Raw genomic sequence first — 21,557 nt, 5'->3', positions numbered from 1 at the left:
GGGATGATCCCCACGATGGTTCCCACGCTAACAAGGGTCGGGATGATCCCCACGATGGTTCCCACGCTAACAAGGGTCAGGATGGTCCCCACGATGGTTCCCACGCTAACAAGGGTCGGGATGGTCCCCATGATGATTCCCACAATAACAAGGGTCGGGATGGTCCCCATGATGGTTCCCACAATAACAAGGGTTGGGATGATCCCCATGTGTTAGGACAAGATTTCCGTGTTCCTTTCCTTTCCTGTGGGCAGCCCGGCTCCGGGAATCCTCCCTGGGCACGGAGAGCTGCAGCGCCTGGATGTGGGCGGGGGAAAGGTCAAGAAGAAACAGCCCTAAGGATAGGGAGAGCTTGAAAACATCAGGATAAGTCATAGTGTAAAACCTGGAAGAGGTCAGAACTCCACCATTAACATTCCAACAATTTATTTTCATTACTTGAAAGGTGGGAAGGTTCGCCATTTAATTAAACCAGGGGTTTCCTTCATCAGCTGTCTGACTTTTCCCGTTGAAATAATATGAGAAATTGGATGCTAATGGCATACAGGGAAAATCTTTCTTCCTATAGGTATTCAAGTTTGGGGAAAAATTTCCAGAAACAGCCAACCTATAACTGTCTGAGTTCTGTCTCCTTCTGCTACTGTGTTGAATAATAGTGAACTAAAAAAAATTATATATTAAAAAAACCATCCAAACAAAAAAAAAAAAACCCAACCAAAAAACCAAACTCAAACTTAAAAAAATTTCCCTCCTCTTTTTTTTTTTTTTTTTTTTTTTTTCCCCCCCTTCCCCCAGGAAAACCAGAAGAGACCAAACCAGCTGATGCTGTGACAGGGAACGATATCACGGCACCTCCCAACAAAGAGCTTCCTCCCAGCCCCGAGAAGAAGACAAAGGTAGGTGTCGTGTCACGTCCGGCCTCTTTGCTTCTGCGTTTTTTAATTTGCCGGCTTTTCTGCTTCTTAAGCTGTGGGCAACACAAGTTCTGTTTTCTGAGCTGCCGTTTGTCAACCGTTTCCCTGAAACAAAGGCATCCGGTGTCCGAGTTGCCAACAAACCACTCGGCCTGTAGCCGTGTGACTGAAAGTGCGTTTAATAGATGTGTGGTAAGCTTTATTTAAATTAATTCCCTGGTTGGTATCGGTGGCGGAGGAGTCGTAAACATATAAGGTAGCGCTTCTGCTGCGCTGATGCTCTTCTGGCTGCTCACAGCACATTTATTTGCATCACAATTAGCATTCAGAGGTAAGAGGAGCTGATATTCTCTTATTTTAGTTTCTATTAGTTCATGAAACTATTCTCTTGGTTTACGAAACACGAGAGAGATCTACTTCCAGAGCTTGCAGCATTCGGGAAAATCCCACCCCAAATTCTCAGGGCGGTGGGCAGGGCAGGGGTTCCGAGCGGCCACGAGAGGTGATGAGAGGGGGATTTAGAGCTCGCAATCTGTTGGGTGCCTGCGATTGGAAAGCGATGTCCCCGCGCACTGCGCGCAGGAATAGATCCAGGAGCCCCCCGGTCGCCCATCCCAGCTTTACCAGCCGTTCCTTCTGGTGCCTTCGGTGTCGCTGGAATCGATCCTGTTGGCTTTGAATTGAAAGGCAAACCCCCCCCCCCCGCCGGGTCCGAAGGCAGCCCTCTGCTGCTGCTGCTGCACCTCCCTCTCTTTATTAGGCTCAGAAAACAGAAAGCTGATTATTTTCTTTTTGTTTCATTTAAAATATCACCTTTACGTTCTTGCAGCTCAACGTTTTGGTTTACAATGCGCTATTTTGTTGTTGTTGTTGTTGTGTTTTTTGTTTGTTTGTTTGTTTGTTTTTATCCCGGATTTTGCTTTTTGAAAAAAACCCATAAAGCCTGCCGCGGCCGCATCCTCTACAAAACCTGCAGCAACGAAAGCCAGGCCGCTGGCCGCCCCCAGCCCCAAGCGGCCAGCGTCTGCCGCGCCTGGCCCAAACAAAAAACCCACCAGCCCTACTGCAGGTCCTCCTTCGGCCACCGCCGCTAAGCGCCCGGCCACCAGCACCACGCGGCCCTCCTCCTTAACTCCAAAAGAGATTAAACCAAAGGTAAGAAACGCTTCGCTTTCGGGTGGGAGCTCCGAGAACCCATTTACGTGTTAACTTAAGAGCTGCCTTACCCACCCGTCAAAACAGCATTCCGGTGCTAATCGTGGGAGGATGAGGAATGGGATGCGCTGGGTTAGGAGCTGCACAGTCGTTAGTGTCGGCTGCCATTAACCCGCTTATTAACCCACACCCCAAATATTTGGTTCTGTCGTCACAGAGGAGAAAACGAAACTTGACCGTATTACCACGACTCTCCTCTGAACTGTCAGGCAGTACACGAGAGAATTCTTTATTTCTTTCGGGAGAAGACATTTTAAAGTACAGATACGCCCCAAACGTCGGATAACTCTTAAATCCAGACAAGAGCATGGGAAAACTGAATGGAGAGCGCAGATATTAATAGTGAGGGGTGAAAAATCAGTTTGAGCACTTCAGTATTTCCCCCTGGTTGCCTGGCCGTTATAAACCCCGTATTAGCAGTTGTCTTCCTACAGCTACGCGCTTAGGAAATGTTGGAGATTCGTAGTTCTTCAGTAAGAGAATTGTGGACGGTTCTTAGTGTCGCATCCGAAAGCTGAATTACAGCATCCACACGTAATGTTAAGAAGGGGGAACGGCCCTTGAATTTTCCCTCTCTTAACTTAGTATATAGTAGAAGATTTCACGTTTGAAAGAGAACATTAAAATCTATTTCGGAATCTGTCCGTTGATTAAATGCTAGCATTTCTACTACACGCTTAAGCTTAAATAGCTGCGTTTGAGTGTCTTTGAAAACTGATAAATAAAAATAGCAAAGAGAGTATGAAAGCACAGGCGTAGGTCTGTACTTTTGCTGTGAACCAGCGTCTCCAGTTTTGTTTTAAGTTTTGCATGATTCTGAATCCCTTTTTGATGAAATCCCATCTCATCTCATTTCTTTCCATGCATTAACTCAGTATTTTAATACTTCAGAGATCAGCCGGTTTACAAACAAGTGACTTACTGGGGACAGACATGAAATAGTTTTCCACGTGAGGAACGAACCATGCACACCCAATTCTTATGTCCACAGTGTTCTAATAAATGCCGCCTTAGCCTAGGAAGCGTTTCTGCTCAGCAAGGAAATCCGTCCCTCCCAGAAGTGTTGCCAGCGGAACGATGTTTTCCATCTTGTTGAGAAATCAAAACCTCGTTCACATCTGTAAATGGCTCCACGCATTAGTGCTGAAACACATCTGCATGAATTTGAATATTCAGCAGGGTCCGTGCCCTGCACTGAATATCGTCAGTCGCTCCTGCGCGCCTTCGTTGTCTTGTTAATCTTCCGCATTGTAATGTTCCAGCGGTGCCTAGCTTATGTCTTTAAGAATTTAAGCAATTTCCATTTATCTCAGGCTTTTTGTTGGCAAACGCTTTGCCAGAGACTCGGTGAAATACTGGCTTTTAACGGTGCCTGGTCGTTCGCAGGTTGCAGATGCGAAGACCCCGGAGAAACGAACCTCACCTTCAAAGCCTCCGTCATCGGCCACTTCCAGAACCGCTGCCAGGAGCAGCCCTGCTCCTCCTCGGACAACGGCGGCATCGCCGGTCACTGCCGCTGGGGCGAAGAACACCGCCACTTCTCCACCCAAGAGGCCAACGTGTGAGTATTCTCTTCTTTCTCTTCAGATCTCTTTTCCTAACCAGCTGCAAGTTTCTGTTTGAGGAGCGCCGTTGGTTCACGCTAGGCCGGAATTCTCGCGGATTCCAGTATGCTGGCTGGTTTTGCCCGTGTCCGGGTCATCCCGTGGCCCCATCAGTTTATTAAAATTAGTCTCCTGGTAAACGAGCCTGGGATCTTTGGGTTCAAAAGAAGCAAGAAACCCCAAAATCTTGAAACATAGCCGTTTCTGAGAAGGTGCAGCTGCTGATAACCAGTACTTTTGCCAGGTGGAAACCTGTCAGTCGGAGTTGAGTTGAAGCGTAGGGGTAGCTCAAACATCGACCTTCTGAATACAGCGCAAGACAAGATCCTGTGCCAAGGCACAGAGAGCCAAGGTCAGGCTTTTTTCTCTCCAGAGCTTCCTCTTCTAAAAAAAACCTAATCTGAATGACCTCAGCTCTGCGTGAGTCAGGGTTAATACAATTCCTGAACATGCTTGGTTTAAGAAAAAGGAAGCTATTACCTCTGTGTTTTGCCATAGTAACAGTTAGAATAAACGCTAAAACCGATTTAAAACTTGGGAAAAGCAAATCTCCAGAGGAGGACTTGAAGCGCTCGAGCTCGTGCATCTGAAAACACAAAGGAGGTTGAACAGAAATGGAGGTTTTTTACTAGCGCGGGAAGAATTTGGAGCTGAAATCACATGGGCTTTGTCGGAAAGCTGTATCCCACTCCTACTGTTGCCAGAGAGGGAACTTCCCATGAGTTTAGCACAGCCAGCATGAAACACAAGCAGCGTATTAGCACCCTGAAAGCAGTTTTTTCACTCATTTTAAGGGAGCTTGAGAGATCTAACGTCAGATAAAAAAGACAATTAAATGTTCTCAGGTCTTTTCAAATGACTAGACCTCACTGGCAAAATTTGCCAATAAACATGGAAAACTAGTAATATGTATTGGTTGCTTTGTTCTATGAATCCCAAAGCAGGAATTCATAACCCGTCTTTCCCCCCAAAATAGTAATGTTTTAACTCTCTTGAAATACAGTAGGCTGGAGGTACATTCCATGCTTCATGCTCTAGGGGAAAATATAATTAATCAAGCGTAGAGGAAGCGTTGCGCTTTCCAAGAGCTGTGTATCTCAACTGATCCTGGGGACATCCTTGTAAAATTCATTTTGTGTGGTCTTTTAGGCGCACCGTAGCCCAGAATGCTTAATACGTTTTAATGAGTTCAGTTAATTTCGCCTTCCAAAATCGAGACGCAAACAAAGGAGGGTTTTCTGATGGCATTTGAAAGGAGACGGAGTCACCGATGCAGAGATGCGGGAAGGCTGTTCCGAGCGGCGCGATGTACGGAGGAAGAGGGTGGTGGGCCGTTGCCAAAGCACAGCGAGAACTGGGTGGGCGAGGGAGAGATGAGGTCAGCTGGAGAAACTCCTGCCGGAATTAAAGCTGTTTTGGCTGGATCTGGAAACGCACGGAGGAGTCACGGGTGGTAAAGGAAGGGAGTCCTGGTTTGGCAGAGGAGAAAGCGAGGTTGTGATGGAGGATGAACAGTGTGGTTCATCATCATCATCAGTGGGGGCCTGAAGGGGAAGCGCAACCAGGCAAACACTAACGATGCGGTTTAGGTCGAGCACATGCAGCTTCAGCGATGCATAGAGGTGGGTGGTGGAGACCTGGAGCTCTCCCGGTCCCTGTTTAGTTTCCCACCACCCAGCGTTGAGCCGGATAATAAGTTTCTGGTTAAAGGCGTCCCTTCAGAAGGACATCTGCTCTTGCTTTTCAGATGTCAAAAGACGGACACGCACTTCCTTGTGCTTGGCTCAGGTGTTTAGTCATTCTCGCTGTTTAAAAATGTGGGTTTAGTGGCTGGTTTTGAAATTATATACGTTTTGTTCAGGTGCTAAATGTCAGTCACTTTCTCAATGAGAGCAGTGGGTTATGTGGGGCTTGATTTTTTTTTTTTTTTTATTGTTTTTTATTATTCCTTTTCCCCGCCCTGTGAAAACGACTTTTATGTTTGTCCAAGACCACCTCTCTGGCTTTCCGATTAGAAAAAGATCAAAGTCTTTGACTGCCGTTATAGGCCATTTTCCCAGGAGCTTCCTCATTCTCCAGGTTTTCAACGCCGCATGCTAATGATAACAGACAAAACTCTTCCAGCATCTGGCTCCCCACTGGCACGAGTAGAAATAACATCTCTTTATGTATTAAAGTAACATATTAGTCCTCTTGCCTTTGTACAAAACTAATTCTGTTCTGTCCATACACTTTTCCCAGTTAAAGTTGTGGTCTCGAGGAATGAGATTAGGTTGGTTTGACGGGGCCTTTTTTGAAATGCTTGGTATTAATTGTTTATCTGTCTATCCTTTAGGCCTTATTAAATTCTCCAGATGTCTTTCATCTCCTTAGCTAGTATCTTATCTGTGGTGTTTAATTGAATGCTTTTAGCAAAGTCTGGATGGAAAGATGCAGAGTAACTTGGCCTGTAGTTATCTGCCTCTTTCGCTTGCTCTTTTCTATATTGGAATTCCAGAAAGTACCCTGCCAGCTACTTGAGTTTATCTAAAAATCTAATGGAAATTAAATATTAGAAGATGGGGAGGGTTCGTAATTTCTGACTCAGATTTTTTTTTTTTTTCCATTGATTGTTTGTTTTTTAACGTTGCCTTCCTTTGGCTATTGAAATGAAGCACATTTTAGCCAAAGTTGATCATCGCTGATAGTACAAAAAAAAAAAAAAAAGCTACAATTATCAGAGCTCTGTAAAAGAAGGTTCTGTTTCTATTTTTCAGTCCGTGATTTTTGCCTAGATCAATGGCGTATGTGGTTTTCTTCTGCTTTGAGAGATGTGTTCCTGGTTTGGACTGTCCTCTGTTTGTGTGGAGCGTAATCAGGTCGTCAGCGTCGGTGTTTCCCCAAAGGCGTAGTTCAGTTTAGTGATTGAGTTTGGGATTTATACAATTATAACAGGGGCCAAAATATGGGCAATAACTTCTGTGCCAGAAAAGTGGCGTTGGTTAAAACTGATCTAGCAATAATGCTGAGGTTAGAGATGGACAAATGTGGTTTTGCTTTTGCTATTTATTACAGACGGGAGTTTGGGTTTTTTTAAGAAGTTAAACCGGGGCAAGATTAAAATAATGTTGGTGAGTGCTGTCAGATTTGTAAAATTATTTAAGAAAAAACAAAATGCAAACGATACCTGAGGTGTTGCATCATTGAATGATGATCCTGTTGATGAATTGACCCTTTTGCTGGAAAACATGAGTATTTTTTGCCGTTGTAATGAGGAGAACTTCAGGCAGGTGTTCAAATGGAACAGTTAATTCTTGAGATGCTTTATTTCAAGCAGCGTGTAGAAATGGGGACTGTGGGTAAAGAGGACCATCGGTATGTGCGGAGCCATGGAGAGCCCCTGACCTCCAGGCAAAGCTGAGTTGTGACTCCAGACGTCTTGTCTGAAAATACTCATCGGTGTGTTTTGTGTTGGGCAGCTATCAAGACCGATGCAAAGCCTGCAGATGCGAAGAAGACCTCTGCAAAGTCACCCTCAGGTAACTTGGTTTGGTTTCCATCTACATCAAATCCTGCTTGGTGGGGGCTGGGGTTGTTGAGCAGACCATTCTACATCCGTAGGACTCGGAGGATGCTTGGGTAAATCGCACCTGACCCGTCTTTTTTCCCCCCCTTCCCTTCAATTATCACTGTGATAATTGTAGCAGACTTGAGCCGCCCGAAGAGCGCTACTGGCAATGCAGTAAAAAGTAGTGCCACCACTCCTTCCACCACCGCCTCCAGCGCACCTACTTTACCCGGAGTAGCCACCAGTCGGCCCAAACCCAAACCTGCTGCAACCAAACCCACCACAACCTCCACCACGACCGCAGATGCTAAAAAAACAACTGCGAAGGCTCCGACTAAACCCAGCACTGTTTCCAAGCCACCTCGCCCAACCAGCAGCATTTCGGCCCCAGACCTGAAAAACGTACGTTCCAAAATCGGATCAACAGATAATATTAAACATCAGCCTGGTGGAGGAAAGGTAAGTGGTTCCTTCAAACTTGAGAGCAATACGCGCTTTGGAACAGTAGCTCTTAAGCGTTAGGGGTGCTCTTTGCTAATTGTGGTGGCTGTATCCTCGCTGCTCTTCTCGTTTACGCTCCGCAGACTCCTCTTTGGGTTCTGGGTTTACGCACAAGGCATTAACAAGGCAGTGATAGCAGCGTACAGAAGGAATCCGCCTTAAGAGCCTTCCTGGTGTTTACTGGCATACGTACAGGAATTCAAAACTCCATGGTTCTGTTTTTCTGTTGTACGTCCTGACATAGAAACTAGTTGGTATTGAGAGCTCAAAACCTTGTCTGTATTCCAAACCTTTGCCTTTGACGAGAGGGATTGAGTCTGCTGAATGGTGCAGAAGGTGGAATAACGCACTACGGGGCAGGAGGCCTGGATTCAGGAGCAAGTTCCGCAGCACCTTTCCCAGTTCTAGGAACGGGGACTCTGTTCAACTTGTCGGGCCTAAAGCTGAAACGAAATGGGTCTACGTAGTGCGTTTTGGATAACGCGTGGTGGCCACAAGGAAAGAAGCGGGTAGTGTTGAATGAGCTGTAGGGAAAAGGGGGTACATAGATACAATTTGAGGCTCTCAATCAGTAACGGTCTTAAATTACACTTTCACTGTGAATATCTACCATGGAAATGATAAAAGTTTAGGGTTAGACCTGTAGCCCTCTTCTGAGGGTTTAAATAATTTCATGGATCTGCATAATCATAAAACCTTTATTGGATGTTGTAGAATGGATACACCCCTCTTGACCTGACCAGATGTGGTAGCAGCTTGCCTGTAGTCAGAGGGCTTTAATTTCCACAAAGTGGAACAAATTTGCCCCCTTGCCTTTGCTGCAGTAATGAATAACTCAGCATATAACTCTAATCTGATGCCAAGAGAGCGCGTTTCGTGCTGGGAGCCTTAATCTCCTCTCGGGCACGTTAAAGTCAAGGGCGTTCTTGGGCCGTGGTGGTGTGCGTCAGACACCATCGATACGGCACGGATTTATTCTCCGGAGTGAAGAGTATCTCAGTGGTACAATATCACAGGACACGGTCCTCGGATAGAGGACCTTAGAGGTCCCTCCTTAGGTGTCTGAGAGGTCTATCCTCAGAGAATAGACCTCCTTAGAGGTCTAGAGAACAGAAACTTCCCCACCCCAACCCAAATCTGCTGAAAAACTTTGAGGCAGGCAGGAGGGGGGACCCTTTCATACGCCATTTATTGTAGCTGGAGACCAAGCAGAAGCTGAGAAAGCCTTCTGCCGTCTGGTCAGAAAGAACACGCAAGATTGTTCGGTTACTTTAACTTGTGCTAGGGTTCTGAGGCTCACAGAGCTTTTTAGCTTACGGGGTTATTGTGTCGGTTTAAGGGGATTTTTTTTTACATTGACTGTACTGTCCTTTATTTTCTAAATATTTTCGTGGAATTGTTAAACCCTAACAATTGCACTTTTAAGAAAACTGTCTTTTTCATAGTCTTATTTACGCTGTATGAGCATGCCTTAGGAGTCCTGGGGTATTTTTGTTTACCATTTGGTTGCTGGTGGGTGAGTGAAAATACAGGATTTATGCACCCCCCCAAAAAATGCAAGTTCTGCTGCACTTATCTGGATCTAGATTAGCAAAAGAATGGATATTCTCACGTAGTTGCTGGGGTTTTTTTTCTAAAAACCTGAAAATTTTCATTGCGTTTTCTGCTCAGCTGGGTTAGCTAGGTCCCCCTGCGTTGGGTTAGTTAAAAACTAAATCAGCCGCTGATGTCAAAGCCTGAGTCAAACCCGGTGTGGGGGTGTGATATCAGAAATGGCAGCACGGCGTGTCCGTACCCGGCAGAGCTCTTAGAGCTCCGAGGCAAAGAAAACCGCCCGGGGGATGTGTTTGCCTCGACGAGGTGACGGAGGTGGGTCGGCGCTGCCGTTGGGTTACTAAAAGATTGGGTATTTTTTTTTGGCAGAATCTAATGTAGTGAAGGGGGGTGTGTGTGTGTGTATGTGTGTGTGTGTGTGTGCCAGCGTCACCGCTCGGGGAAATGATGAGACGCCCCCGTGAAGGGCTCCTACGAGCTTTTTGAGAAACGGAGAACTTAATTATTGCTCTGTGACCCCCAGGGCGCTTGTTTCACCCTGTGTCCGATGTTGCTTCCCCTCCACCCTCCCAGTTTTATCATTCCTGGCCGTGGGATTATATTTTGCCGGAGGGTTACAGCACGTAAGAAGTTCTCCTGGGTTGTCCGCTCCGCTGAGTTTATCCGGGTAGCTTGCGTCCCCCGCACTCTCCTGCCCACATTTTTGCTTTTGCTGGTTGAAATCATCCATTTGTCTCCATCTAGGGGAAAATAGAGAAAAAGCCAGAATCAACCGCTGCTGCACGAAAGTCTGAACCCAATGTGGTCTCTAAAATGGCTACTACTAAAACAACCGTATCAAAAGAGGGTGCCCCAAAACAGCCCAATGGGAAAGTGAGTTTATTTCAGACTTTTCTCTGTGGGAGATGGAGGAAAACATTTCCATTTTGAGTCACTTTCCCTTCTCTTCAACTCTTCTGCTTTCTCCTGTCAGTGTCACTTCCTTGCACAGACACTTTTCCAATTCTTTCTTGTAAACCCTGAGACGTTCCCGGTTAAACACGTTCGGAGATCACGATCGTAGGTATCTTTTTTCCATGCCTGCTGTAAATGTAAATATTTTCGGAGCCCTCCGTTTTCACTTGTGGGCACATAGGCTTAACTTTGAGTCGGAGGTTTCCCTTAAGATGAGTTCTTCATCCACAGCTCATACACGGTTGATACACAGTCTGTAACTAGGAAGAGAGAACTTTTCTTCACCTCTGCTTGTTTTAAGATTGCAGAATATTAAGGACTTCGTATTTTTTCCTGCGGGATTCCCCACCCCGTTGTATCCAGGCTCTTTAACCCCATGCGTTAGGTGCTCACCGTTGGAGGGTTCCTCCAAGCTGTCGTGACACGGTAGTTCAGCAGGAGGGGATGGGGAGCGAGGCGGGGGTGCCGGCAGTGCTGGTGTAATTCGGATATCGTCAGGCAGAGCCTGCTAAAGACTGGATGGGATTTGTACCTCCAGAGAAGTCAGTAAACCATTACAAACTGCCGCGGCACGAGTGCGTTTTCAGAGCTGCTGCTGCGCTGAGCCCGGTCTCCCTGAACGGGCCAAGGAGCCTGGGGAAACCTGCTCAAGCGCGAACCTTCTGGTGATTCCTTTTGTGCCTCGAATTTATCACCTCTTTCTAGAAAGTACTCTAGATACAGCTTCTGCCACGTTTTGTGCTGTGTTAAATAACCCGCAGACTAAACACGTGTCGTGACTAACCCTTTGTAAACACGGGCCTGTGACTCCACCTCGGTTACTACCTTTGGGAGTAAAAACTCATTTAGCGCACGCCTTTTGTATCTTGTAGAAGTCCCAAATCGTTTTAGCCTACAGGAGAAACAATTTAATTAACGTAAGGCTCGTCCGATTAAAATCTAACGGAAGGTTCGACAGCCTTCATCAGAAGAATTGTTTCTCAGAGCGGGCGTTTTGAAAGATGTTACCCAAGGCTGGAGTCCATCCAGGCAGACGGGAACAAAGCGCAGACGCCAAAGAGTCCGTAGCGTTGTTGGCCGTGGTGGCCCCGTGGCTTTGAGCCGTGGTGAAGGAGACAGCCGGGAAGCCTCCCGAGGGACATGGATGATCCCAGGCAGGAGATGCTAACCCGTACAGGATCCTGGTCTTCACGTAGCGCTTAGCCTCTCGCACTAACACTGTCTGTGCAGCCTCTCGTTTCCTTCACTTTTTTTTTTTTCCCCCCCTCACTCTCCTCCTCAGTTGCTTTCACACCTAATACTAAAGTTGGATTGAGTTTAACACGACTCCTTGTTTATCCACCGTGTTAGAGCATCCACTCCGGCCTGCCGTATGACAACTCTAACCAGTCCTCTTCCCTTGTGTTGTTTTCCATTCTGTAACGTTCCAGGTCCAGATAGTCTCCAAAAAAGCGAACTACAGCCATGTTCAGTCCAAGTGTGGTTCCAAGGACAATATTAAGCATGTCCCTGGAGGTGGGAATGTAAGTATGGGCTCTGGGCAAGCTGTCTTTCTACTAACTCCTTCTCTTGTACTATGTTTTTATATGTCAGTCTTACAAATGCTGTGTTTCAGGCAGAACCGCGTGGCAGAGTTTCAGGGCTTCTGGAAATAATGTAGACTGGAGGATTTACTTTAATTTTTTTTTTTTTTTCCCCCCACGGGATGCTAGGTTGAACGCGTGTGTTTTGTTTCATAGTACTATAAATACACCTGACCTGTTTCTCGCATGGTTTACGTGGTATTCACGACCAAATGTGGGATGCGCACATGGCTGACCCCAGGAGCTCGTTCACCGTGGATTCCCTCCGCAGTCAGTGCAGGCACCTCATCAGTCCTCTGACCTATTTTAGATGTCTGGGTTTTTTTTTAGATGAAATGAATTGGGGCTTAGAAGCGCCTGTTACTCTTCGCTGCCTCGTAGAGCAAGCCCGAGTCAGACTGATTTCACTTCTTCTTTCAGAGGAAGGGAGCCTTCGAGAAAGGAGGAGGAAAAGACTCCGGGACTTAATCTTTGAGCTGCGATTAATTTCTAAATTTAAAGGCTACTGGTATCTCTGGCAGCAGAGTTGAGCTTATTAAAATAGAGGGCTAATCTTGTAACGTCTGTGGACTTGGTTTGGCGTATTACATCCTGAAAGGGTCTGGGCGAAAAAGCCAAGTTAACTGTCTAGATACTAAAGCTTTTGAAAAGATGACTATAGTTTGGCAGGCGTGTTTCCTTGTGGGCAAATCCGTACTACCTCACCAAATCCACCCTCGCCTGTCTGTGCTCGGGATAGTTTGCAGAAAGACTGGGTGGTTTCGTAAGGACGCTGAAATACTGAAGCCCAAGGAAGTTTTTTCCATTGGTGTTTAAATACGCCGGGTTCCTGAGGGGCCGTGTCCAGCTCTCACCTCCCGTGATGCTTCTTCCGTGCCCGGCGCCCGAGAGTCAGCATCAAACTCCCTGCGCCTTTGCTTCACGTAGTCTTCCAGGTGCAAATATTCAATTTCTGGGGCCTGGCTTCCCGTTGCCGTGTAGTCAGCGTGTTCCGTTTGCTGGCTGGTCCAGCAGATAGAAATGCTACACGGGAGCCGGCTGCGGCGCAAAGCTGCTGCGGCCACTTTTCCTGGGAAATACATGTGTATTTGTCTGGCTGGCTGAACCTTCGCTCTAGGTGACCAACTCCTCCTTAAACCTTTGAAAGAGGCAACCGAATCTGGCTCCTTGTTCTCTGCAGGTTGGTTGCCGAGATGGTAAGAGAACAGATGTTGAAGTCTCACTTCATTAAGCTTGACTCCCCATTGAGAGTCGCTGGACACGTGTCTCCGCTGCCCTCCTTGCCCTCCAGTTTGTGGCTCCTCACCACTGGTGGCATTTGCCGTTCTGGTCTGATATTTCCGTGATTTACCCGGCGCTCACGGGAGCGCGCCCCTGTGTACGGAGCTTCCCGTAGAAATGCTCACGCAGGAGAATTCTCTGCGCCACAGAAAGACAAACTGCTGCTGGGACCATCGTGTCGGTTGGGTGCCCTCAGTGTGTTTTTTTAGCTCTGCGCAGTTCCGTTCCTGCTGCAGATTTCATCTGCTTTTGTCACCCAAGTTTGGAACAGACTGTTTACGTATAATGAGTGTTTTGTGGCAGAAGTCCCCTTGGCTCTGCTGTTGAAGAGCAGCTGTTGTAACTTAGCTGTTCGTGCACTCAAAGGAGCTGTATTTTATAAGCCACTTTAATTTTGCCGCTCCTACCTCGTGTAGCCCTTCAGTGGACACCGAGTCTCGCGCATTCTTTTCCTTTTTTTTTTTTTTTCTTTGAGGCCAACAGAAATGTGATTTAAACGTGGGGGATATTTTCCTCGGCTGATTAACTACATTAGTGAACGATTCTTTCTTCTAATGAGTGACCAAGCCTGTCTTTTCCTCTTTACTGACCTGTCCCGGGGACATCCCCAGCTCTAGGGGACAAGTGTGTGCCCACTTTCTTTTTCTCTTCTTCCACCCTCTCCTTTGTTTCCACTGCACTTTTTCTTCCTTGCTCAACTACTTAAGCTTTTTGCTTTGAGAATAAAGTGCTTATCATTTCCAGGTTCCAAATGCCCCCCAAGCAGCATCAGGCAGTCGTTCCCAGCCATCCAAGGCCCCCAGACCCAGTACCAATGTGAGTAGACGAGGTGCGGAGGCCAGTCTGGCTTCCTGTAAAAGCGTTTCCTTTTATTCGTTTTTATATCTGCTCCCTCCCTGTGGGGCGGCGTGATGTTAGCGTCCTCTCCCGAGAGGTTCTCTTGTTCAAATAGTTTTGGTGATCGCTTCTGATAGAAGGCTTCTGGGCGTTGGATTCCTGAACCGCACCGCTGACGGGGATGTCTGGAAAGTCCCTTGTTCTAGTCTGTGGCTTCGGTTAAAGCTTTTAGGGATCCCGTGGACAAGAGCTGTGCTTAGTAGCAAATTACGATTCAGCTTCAGGGTTGCTCTGGTGGAAGCGATGGACCTCCTGCCCAGGTGAGGTGGTTCCAAGCTGGTACCCCCTGGCTACCCATGTTGCCTTCTATATGCGGAGATAGTTTCTTCTCCCCTCCAAGACACCCAAGAAGACGTGTTCAAAAGCAGTCACTATTGTTCCTACTCAGGCTACATTTGCCAGAAATACCTTGAGGCAAACGTAGTTAGATTTCCTGGGTAAAAGCTTTTGTTGTGCTTTAGTCTTTTCCCCCTCTCGAAAGTTTTAAAGAAAGCAACAGTAACGTGGTAGATTGGATAAAAGTGCAGGTGCTGAAGATTTAACCAGGTGATTTGGAATGTATCATATGTTTCTCTGCTCTTTGGCTTGACCTGCTTAGGTGGATTGGGAAATAGTCAGAAAATCTAAAGAGGTGAGAATCACGCTTCCCCTCTGAGTGTCTTTCAGATCTAAAGTTTGTTTCTGGCACCAGAGTCTGAGTATTTGGCTCTATAAATGCCAACCTTTAACGTCTTCCATTGCAAACTCAAACCAACTAATGTTAGAAATCTTACAAGGAACACACTTCCATTTGGGTGTAATTGTTTGGATCCCCGTGTGAAATCGTGAGAGGCCGGAGCTGGGTATGTCTACCCCAGCTGATAACAAACACTGTTATTTTAAAATGCATTCTGCGAAATAAATTTGGGTTGATTCCAGTTCCAAGCACACAAGTGCTCATTATAAAAGCTGTAGTAACTTTACTAGCCAACCCTCAAGAAAACCACGTTCAATAGCCATGATCTCCCCTTTTCGGAGTGTCTGGTGTCACTGAGTCAGGGACGTGAACGCGGGCCGGCGTAGCAGGAGGCTGAACTGTGCTGTTCCGCTCATTCCGAGCAAACGAGACAGCAGGGCTTTGACTCATCCCTCTTGGCAAGTACTTGGAGGATTCACGCTTCCCGAGGAAGATGTACTGCAAATTATCATGGTCGTTCTCAATAAGCTTTTTAGAGTAGCTTGTAATTGAACGAATTCTTGTCGCACTCGAAAAGAAAGATTTTAATTTTCTCCGCGAGGCGATCTATAGCAGAACTTTCTGCGCAGGTGGGTGCCAGCTGGTGGTTGCTGACACAACTGGGAGAGATGATCCTCTTAACGTTACTACCAAAACCCCCTAGATTTTCCCCATGGAAAGGTATAATGTCAACTTGGTAGGGGGTTAGATCAGATGACCAGAAGTTCCTTCCAGTATAAATTGTCCTATGTTTGTATGAAGTGGAAGTTCTCCAAGTCGTTAAACAAGAAGTTAATTCTGGAATAGCGGAATTTTTCATCCACCTGGAGCTGCAGGAGGAATTTTAAAGATGTCAGAAGTGGGACTCTGTACAATGCACTTGGTTCAAGTGTTGGAGGTGAAATACTTTTTGAGCAAAAAGACGTAAAACCTGTGACATTTTGTCTCCACCTTTGTCCTACCCCAGAGAAGACGCTTCTCCCCAAATTCAAGGTGATGTCCACAAACACCATGCTAGAATATTTGGCAGGGGGGTTGGAACTAGACGATCTTTAAGCTCCCTTCCAACCTGAACCATTCTACGATTCCATGGTTCATTGATTTGGAAGAAGGTCAACTATTGAGTCATGAGTATCTCATGATTTCATGACTGCATCACCAAACGTTTTTCACTGAAGGTTTTGTATGCCACTATCAAGTCACTGGTAGAATGGGGTTAAAGGAAATAAGACTGGGAAATAGTTTCCCCATCCCAGTGTTTTGTCTTCGAGGAGGACAGCTTCTCCAAGCGGTTTGTTCCATCTGGGCATGATGATGGTGTCCTGTCCTCAGCAGGGAGGAACGGCCGCTGTGAGGAGGCTGCACACAAAGCCTGACAATTAGATGTGGGTCAGTCTGCACAACGAAGGTGGTAGAGAGGAAAAAGTTGGAGCTGGCGGCGTGTCTCTGGCCCTCCAGCGAGAGAGTGGCTGAGTAGCTCTGCGAGATGACATCTGTCCTGGTGACACTCTGGAGCTGCCCGGGCGATGGCCGGTGTCCTCAGGGGAACACGGCAATGGGATTGGCGTTTTTTTGGTCCCTCTCCCAAGCGCTTCCGTACTCCGTGGATGTGCCATGAACTGAAGACTCCTGTGTCTGGTTGCTGTCCATCTGTCAGTTGTAGCCGGTCTCCCATTTCTGTCTGCTGACATTAACCCCTTCTGGCTGGTGCAGGCCTTGAAATAGCGCTAAAGCTGACGATAGCGTTTGGCACGCAGCGGCTGGGAAATCAATATGAAAATATAAGATTGGAAAAGGGGTGCAGGTTCGTTAAGTGTGACCCGATGTTCGAGGTGGCCCGTTGGCCTCCAGAATCATGGGAAACGTTTCTCTGTGTTGAGTTGTTTCTTTTTGCCTCTTTAGGTGCAGATCCAGAACAAGAAAGTCGACCTTTCCAAAGTGTCCTCCAAGTGTGGCTCTAAAGCAAATATCAAGCATAAGCCAGGTAGAAATTTTACCATTTCCTCATGACTTGTCTGCAGATATTGTGTGTCAGGATTGCGACTGAGAGAGATTAAGGGGTTTGCTGCTTTCAGGGGGTATTTCAGAAGTGCCGTTTAGGTTCTTAGCAATTCCTGGTGGCTTCATCAGCGGAGAAGGGGATTAGGAGATGTGGGATTTCATCTTGCTTGTGAAGATAATCTACTGCTCTGACTCAGTTCTCTTTTTTTTTCCTCCCCATTTGGAGGGGAAAAAAAAAGGGGGGGGGGGGGAGATACTTCCCATGACTAGGAGTCTGGAAGCTTCATCCGCGCTTGCGGAGGGCTTTGGGGCTCTCTGAACGCGCGTGCTGTGGAAGGATAAAGGAACTGCCCTCCAGTTCATCAGAGCAGATACAAAGGTCTCTTTGGCCTTCAGTTCAGTGACAGCTCCTGTCTTCTATAAAACGCTTTTGGCTCTTTAATGACGTATTATGGGATGAGTGGGCAGGAATTATTTCCTCCCCACTGAGAGCACAGCAATTACCCTGGGTGAATTCCTGCGAATCTCAGGTTTCCTGTCCGAGCAATGACCACCCACCACCCGGCCGGAGCTTAGGCAGGTCCGGAGGTCAAGGTGCTGTGGCTGTAAGCGGATTGTTTGACCCGTACCTTTGTAGCATCCTCAAGTATGAGCAGTTCAGTGACTTCTGCTGGTTTGTGTCTGCACGGGGAAGCTCCTGGCAATCAAACACCCATGCACGAGGGACAAAGTTCGCTGACCACAGCTGAAAACCCAATACCACAAGCTTGTCTTTGTCTGCTCCTGGGACTTTCCTGCACCCTTGCTGCCAGCCTGTTGGGTTGAAAGCAGTTCAACCTTACACACCGAGCACCACGGTTCGGTGCCTCCAAACCCGCTCCCGCTTTGCGAACGTGGTGCCACAAACATGACCTCCGTTTATTCAGTGCTCTCTAATAACAAACTCTGAGCGACAATAACTGCTCTTGTCCAGGCCTGATTAAAGCAGAATAATCCATCCAGAATTATCTCGTCAGATGTTGTAACGGGTTTCTGTTAGACCAAATCAATTGGCTTCCATCATTGGCCGTGCCAAGCTTCCAAAGTGCTGAGGATGGAGTATTTCACTGGGAAGCAAAGTTGTGCTTAGCAATACTTAAATAAGGGTTTTTTTGAGAAAAAACCCGCTGGAATAGGGACTGCACGTACAGTCTTATTTATTAATGGGAACTGCAGTTATACTAAATCTAGAAAAACCTTGCTAGAAATAGTGTTCTCCTGAACCTGAAGTGTCCATCCAGTCCCTACGCGTGTCCAGGCAGTGACACGAGGGTCTGTGTGTCAGGGAGGGGATGTCAGTCCTACGGCTGCCAGTGACGGAGTGGGAGTGGGAATGGGAATGGATAATGAGCAAAGGAAGGCACTTAACGAAAAGGAGCAGAAGGTTTCCCAGCACCGACGACTACGCAGATGGGCTGAGCTGGCGGAGACCTTGGCAGGGGACGCGGATAGGAGTGGGATGCTGGCATTAACCATTGGAAACCCACCAGTGTGGGATCGGGTGGAACTGGCATGTCACGGCTCTGGGATTCGTGAGCAGATCTAGCGAGGCGGTCAGCAGGAGGGTGTCTTCCAGCCTGGCTGTCCGGACGTGTGGCCTGTTCCCCACCTGAAGGCACCTCCAGGGCTTTGCCGTGCAGCCCTGCCTCCTTCCAGTCTTGCTTGGCCAGCGCAGGTGGAAACCACCAGCTTTGAGCTTGCCAGTTTTGAAACTGGAGAGAGACTTGGTCACGTCCCTCCTCCAAAGAACACTGGGTCCCCAGCGGTTCATGGGTGGGGGTGGGGAGGGGACAGACCCCAGGTGGGACTGTTCCCGAGGCATTAATAAACTCACCCCTACGGAATCTTGTTCTAGGGGGAGGAGATGTCAAAATTGAGAACCAGAAGCTGAACTTCAAGGAGAAGGCCCAAGCCAAAGTGGGTTCTCTGGACAACGTGGGACACTCGCCAGCAGGAGGAACCGTGAAGGTGGGTGCAGCAAGCTCTGGCGCGTCAGGGTAGGGTTTAAGTTTGGTTCTTCTCCTTGTCCTGCTGTTGACGTAGTGCAGCTCCTCCACCCCCAGCCTTTTCTAGCCATCTGCCTATTTCTGTGGCCTCTGTTGGCAACCCCAGGAGTAAGCAGGAGTTGAAAAGGAGCCGAGCTCTGTGTGCCCTGCCTGAACGTGCTCCCTGCTAGGTGTTACTCAGGGCTCGCGCTGCCCGTCCGCATCCTTCCTCTCGGCATCCAAGAGCAGGGATCGCTCTGTAAGCGATGCGCCCATCAGAGAAGCTGCCTCTGGCCCTTTCTCCCTGTTTGGGGTTGGTTTTTTTTTTTAACCCCCAGTAAAGCTGGTGAGAGCAAGGTGCTCCGTGCTGGGAGACAGCACCTTGCAGCTCTTGGGAGCAGTTTTCAGCCTGTAACCTGTTCTGCAGCCCAGCCCAAAGGCCCTTTGTGCGAGGATAAGGAAGGGTTTTGCTCTCTCATCGCTGTGATTCAGCGCTGCTCCCCACGAGAACATCCACTGCCCCCAGCCTCGGCTCTGCAAATTGCAGGTCTCGCTCCGGCAACGCGACGTCTGCGCCGAGGGGAGGGAAATCACCCCCACTTGACCCATCGAGTGATGGACGTGTGGGCACGACCCATCACGCCACGAAATGATGAGAGCGGTGCTGGGGATTATGTTTAGGGAGTCGCTACGTGAGACACCGACGCTTTTGAATTGGCCGGTAGCCCCGCAAGGGGAGAAAACAGTCCTGCGCTCCGGCATCATAACTGTTAAAATTAGGACTTTGCCCCCAGCGGGACAGACAGACGGAGGAGAAGAAACCCCCTTCTAAACACTGAGCTCCCTTGCTTGGCCCAGCGTTGTTTTGTTTGAGCGCTTTTGTGTTGGGGAAGGGTTTGGAGTTCAGCCGGGTTGAGCTATTGTGTTCAACGCCGTGTGAATTTGAAAGCAATAATCCCGGTCCCAAAGAGCGGATCACGCACCAGAATTCACGAGTATATTTAGGGTGTTCTTCATCATCCCCGGTAAAACCAGGCAAGGGGTGACTGCCAGAGTATTTGCTGGGGACGCATCAGGACTCTCCGGTCTCCGGGCCTTTATGTAAACTTGAGCCTGGCAAATCGGGGCTCGGCGGGAAGCTGAAAGGACCGAGAGAAGCTGCTGGTTGTGTCGGGAGGGACAGGGAGCTTTCCGTAATGGTGCCTGGCTGTTGCGGTTTACTGGAGCGTCTAGTCCATAAACCGGTGCTATTTGCTGGTAACCAGGGTTTTTTGTTGAAGTTCTAAAATCTCACCTGTTCAGAATTAGCCTGATTTTTTTAATATTTCCCCTCCGTCTCCATGGGTGCGAAGACTCTCTGTGGCTGACACTCTCATCCAGTATTTTTTTTGGCTCTAACATTCAGCCTTCCAATAGAGAGACCAAACCGTTTCCCTGTTGCTTCCCACCGATCCCAGCCAACGCTGCCGTCGGAGCAGGTGGCACTTAGAGGCCCACCCTCTGCGGCTCTCACGGAGCTGCGGGAATCATCCGCATCCTCGGAGTTCCTGCAGAAGCACCCGGCTGTCGGCGTTGCTGGCAGTTCGTGGGTGGGAACTGGGACCCCAGAAGGAAGGCCCCGGGAGGTTTTGCTGTTTGTCGAGTGCGCAGGTCCATGGCCGTCTCTCATTGCTACCCGGGCTGCAGGGAGAGAGGGGTGGCTTAGTCTTGAGAAGAGCCTGGAGCCTGATTCCCCACGGATTGGACTGTGCGGGGCAAGGGCGTGGGGGCAGAGCAGAGCTGCTTTGGACTGGACGTGCCACCTCCTCCCCGCTGAACGTGGCAGCAAGGGCATGTCCCAGCTGGATGAGTTGCTCCTTCACGGAGCTGGGCTGGTCCAACGTGGCATCTTCTCTGCTTGCCGTGCTGTTGGTGGTGTCTGAGTGTCTTTCCGAGCAGCTCTGCGTCACTCCCAGCAGCCGCCCACCAGCGTATTAGTCCCTTCTCCAGCGGCAGTAGGACTTTGCTCTTCTCCAAGGCTGGTAGAAGTTGGTGACTCCAGGTGGGATCACCAGAGCAGACCAGGATGGTCTTCTCTAAACCCCGCGCTTCCAGATCGTAGTGCAGCATCAGGTCCTTTGTGCGGGCTTGGCCTTTCTGTTTTGGGATCCGCTGCGTGTCGTTTGGGTGGGGTATATAGAAATACGTCCCCAAATAACGGAGCCTGCTCCGCTGCGATGCGCCCGAACCAACTCCTGGCTTCTGACCCCGTAGCGCTCTGCTTTAGTCCTCGACCTGCCTTTGCCTCGGCCATCCTCTGTCACCAGGGCGCTCCGGGCGTGTGTCTGGGGACACGGCGCCTGCGCTCGGAGGAGCGATGGGCTCTGCGGGGACGGTCAGGACGGCGGCTTCCCGGGGAGCGGAGGGGCTGCTCCCCGCTTCCAAACACCCCCCGTCCCGCCGCCTCGTTCCCCGCGTGTGTCTCGGCAGCCGGGGAGGGCGGAGGGGGCTCCGGGAACCCGCACATCATCCCCCTGCCATCTTCTATTGACGTGTCCCTGTCGTCCTCCCCACCCCGTTGTCTCACTGTAGGCTGAGGGGAGCGCGGAGCCCGGGCAGCTCCCGGCCCCTCAGAACGGAGAGGTGACAGCAGCCCAGGCAGGCAGTGAGATGCGGGAGAATGGCGTAGGGCCGGCAGCGCCCACCTCCCTGAGCGGGGGCGACCAAAGGGAAATTCAAAGCTTCGAGACTCAGATACAAGAAACAAGTAAGTGCCTGCGGCTTCTCT

At 48.8% G+C, this 21,557-nt stretch overlaps 1 protein-coding gene across 8 annotated transcripts in view; it reads left to right on the top strand.

Moving 5' to 3' along the window:
- MAP4 (microtubule associated protein 4) overlaps positions 1–21,557 on the top strand; it is a 171,670-nt gene that overhangs the window by 147,762 nt on the left and 2,351 nt on the right. For 6 of the 8 annotated variants that reach the window (XM_054190133.1, XM_054190136.1, XM_054190132.1 and 3 more), the window contains 10 exons: positions 796–896; positions 1,857–2,069; positions 3,516–3,690; positions 7,192–7,251; positions 7,417–7,739; positions 10,080–10,208; positions 11,720–11,812; positions 16,668–16,749; positions 18,661–18,773; positions 21,362–21,536. In XM_054190133.1, the coding sequence (XP_054046108.1) occupies positions 796–896; positions 1,857–2,069; positions 3,516–3,690; positions 7,192–7,251; positions 7,417–7,739; positions 10,080–10,208; positions 11,720–11,812; positions 16,668–16,749; positions 18,661–18,773; positions 21,362–21,536 (1,464 nt within the window). The remainder of the gene's footprint in view (positions 1–795; positions 897–1,856; positions 2,070–3,515; positions 3,691–7,191; positions 7,252–7,416; positions 7,740–10,079; positions 10,209–11,719; positions 11,813–16,667; positions 16,750–18,660; positions 18,774–21,361; positions 21,537–21,557) is intronic. The other 2 variants (XM_054190134.1, XM_054190135.1) reach the window with 2 other exon arrangements.

This window comes from Rissa tridactyla, chromosome 2 (assembly GCF_028500815.1).
Source record: "Rissa tridactyla isolate bRisTri1 chromosome 2, bRisTri1.patW.cur.20221130, whole genome shotgun sequence".
Lineage (NCBI taxonomy): Eukaryota > Metazoa > Chordata > Aves > Charadriiformes > Laridae > Rissa > Rissa tridactyla.
This window is presented reverse-complemented; position numbering and strand designations above follow the sequence as displayed.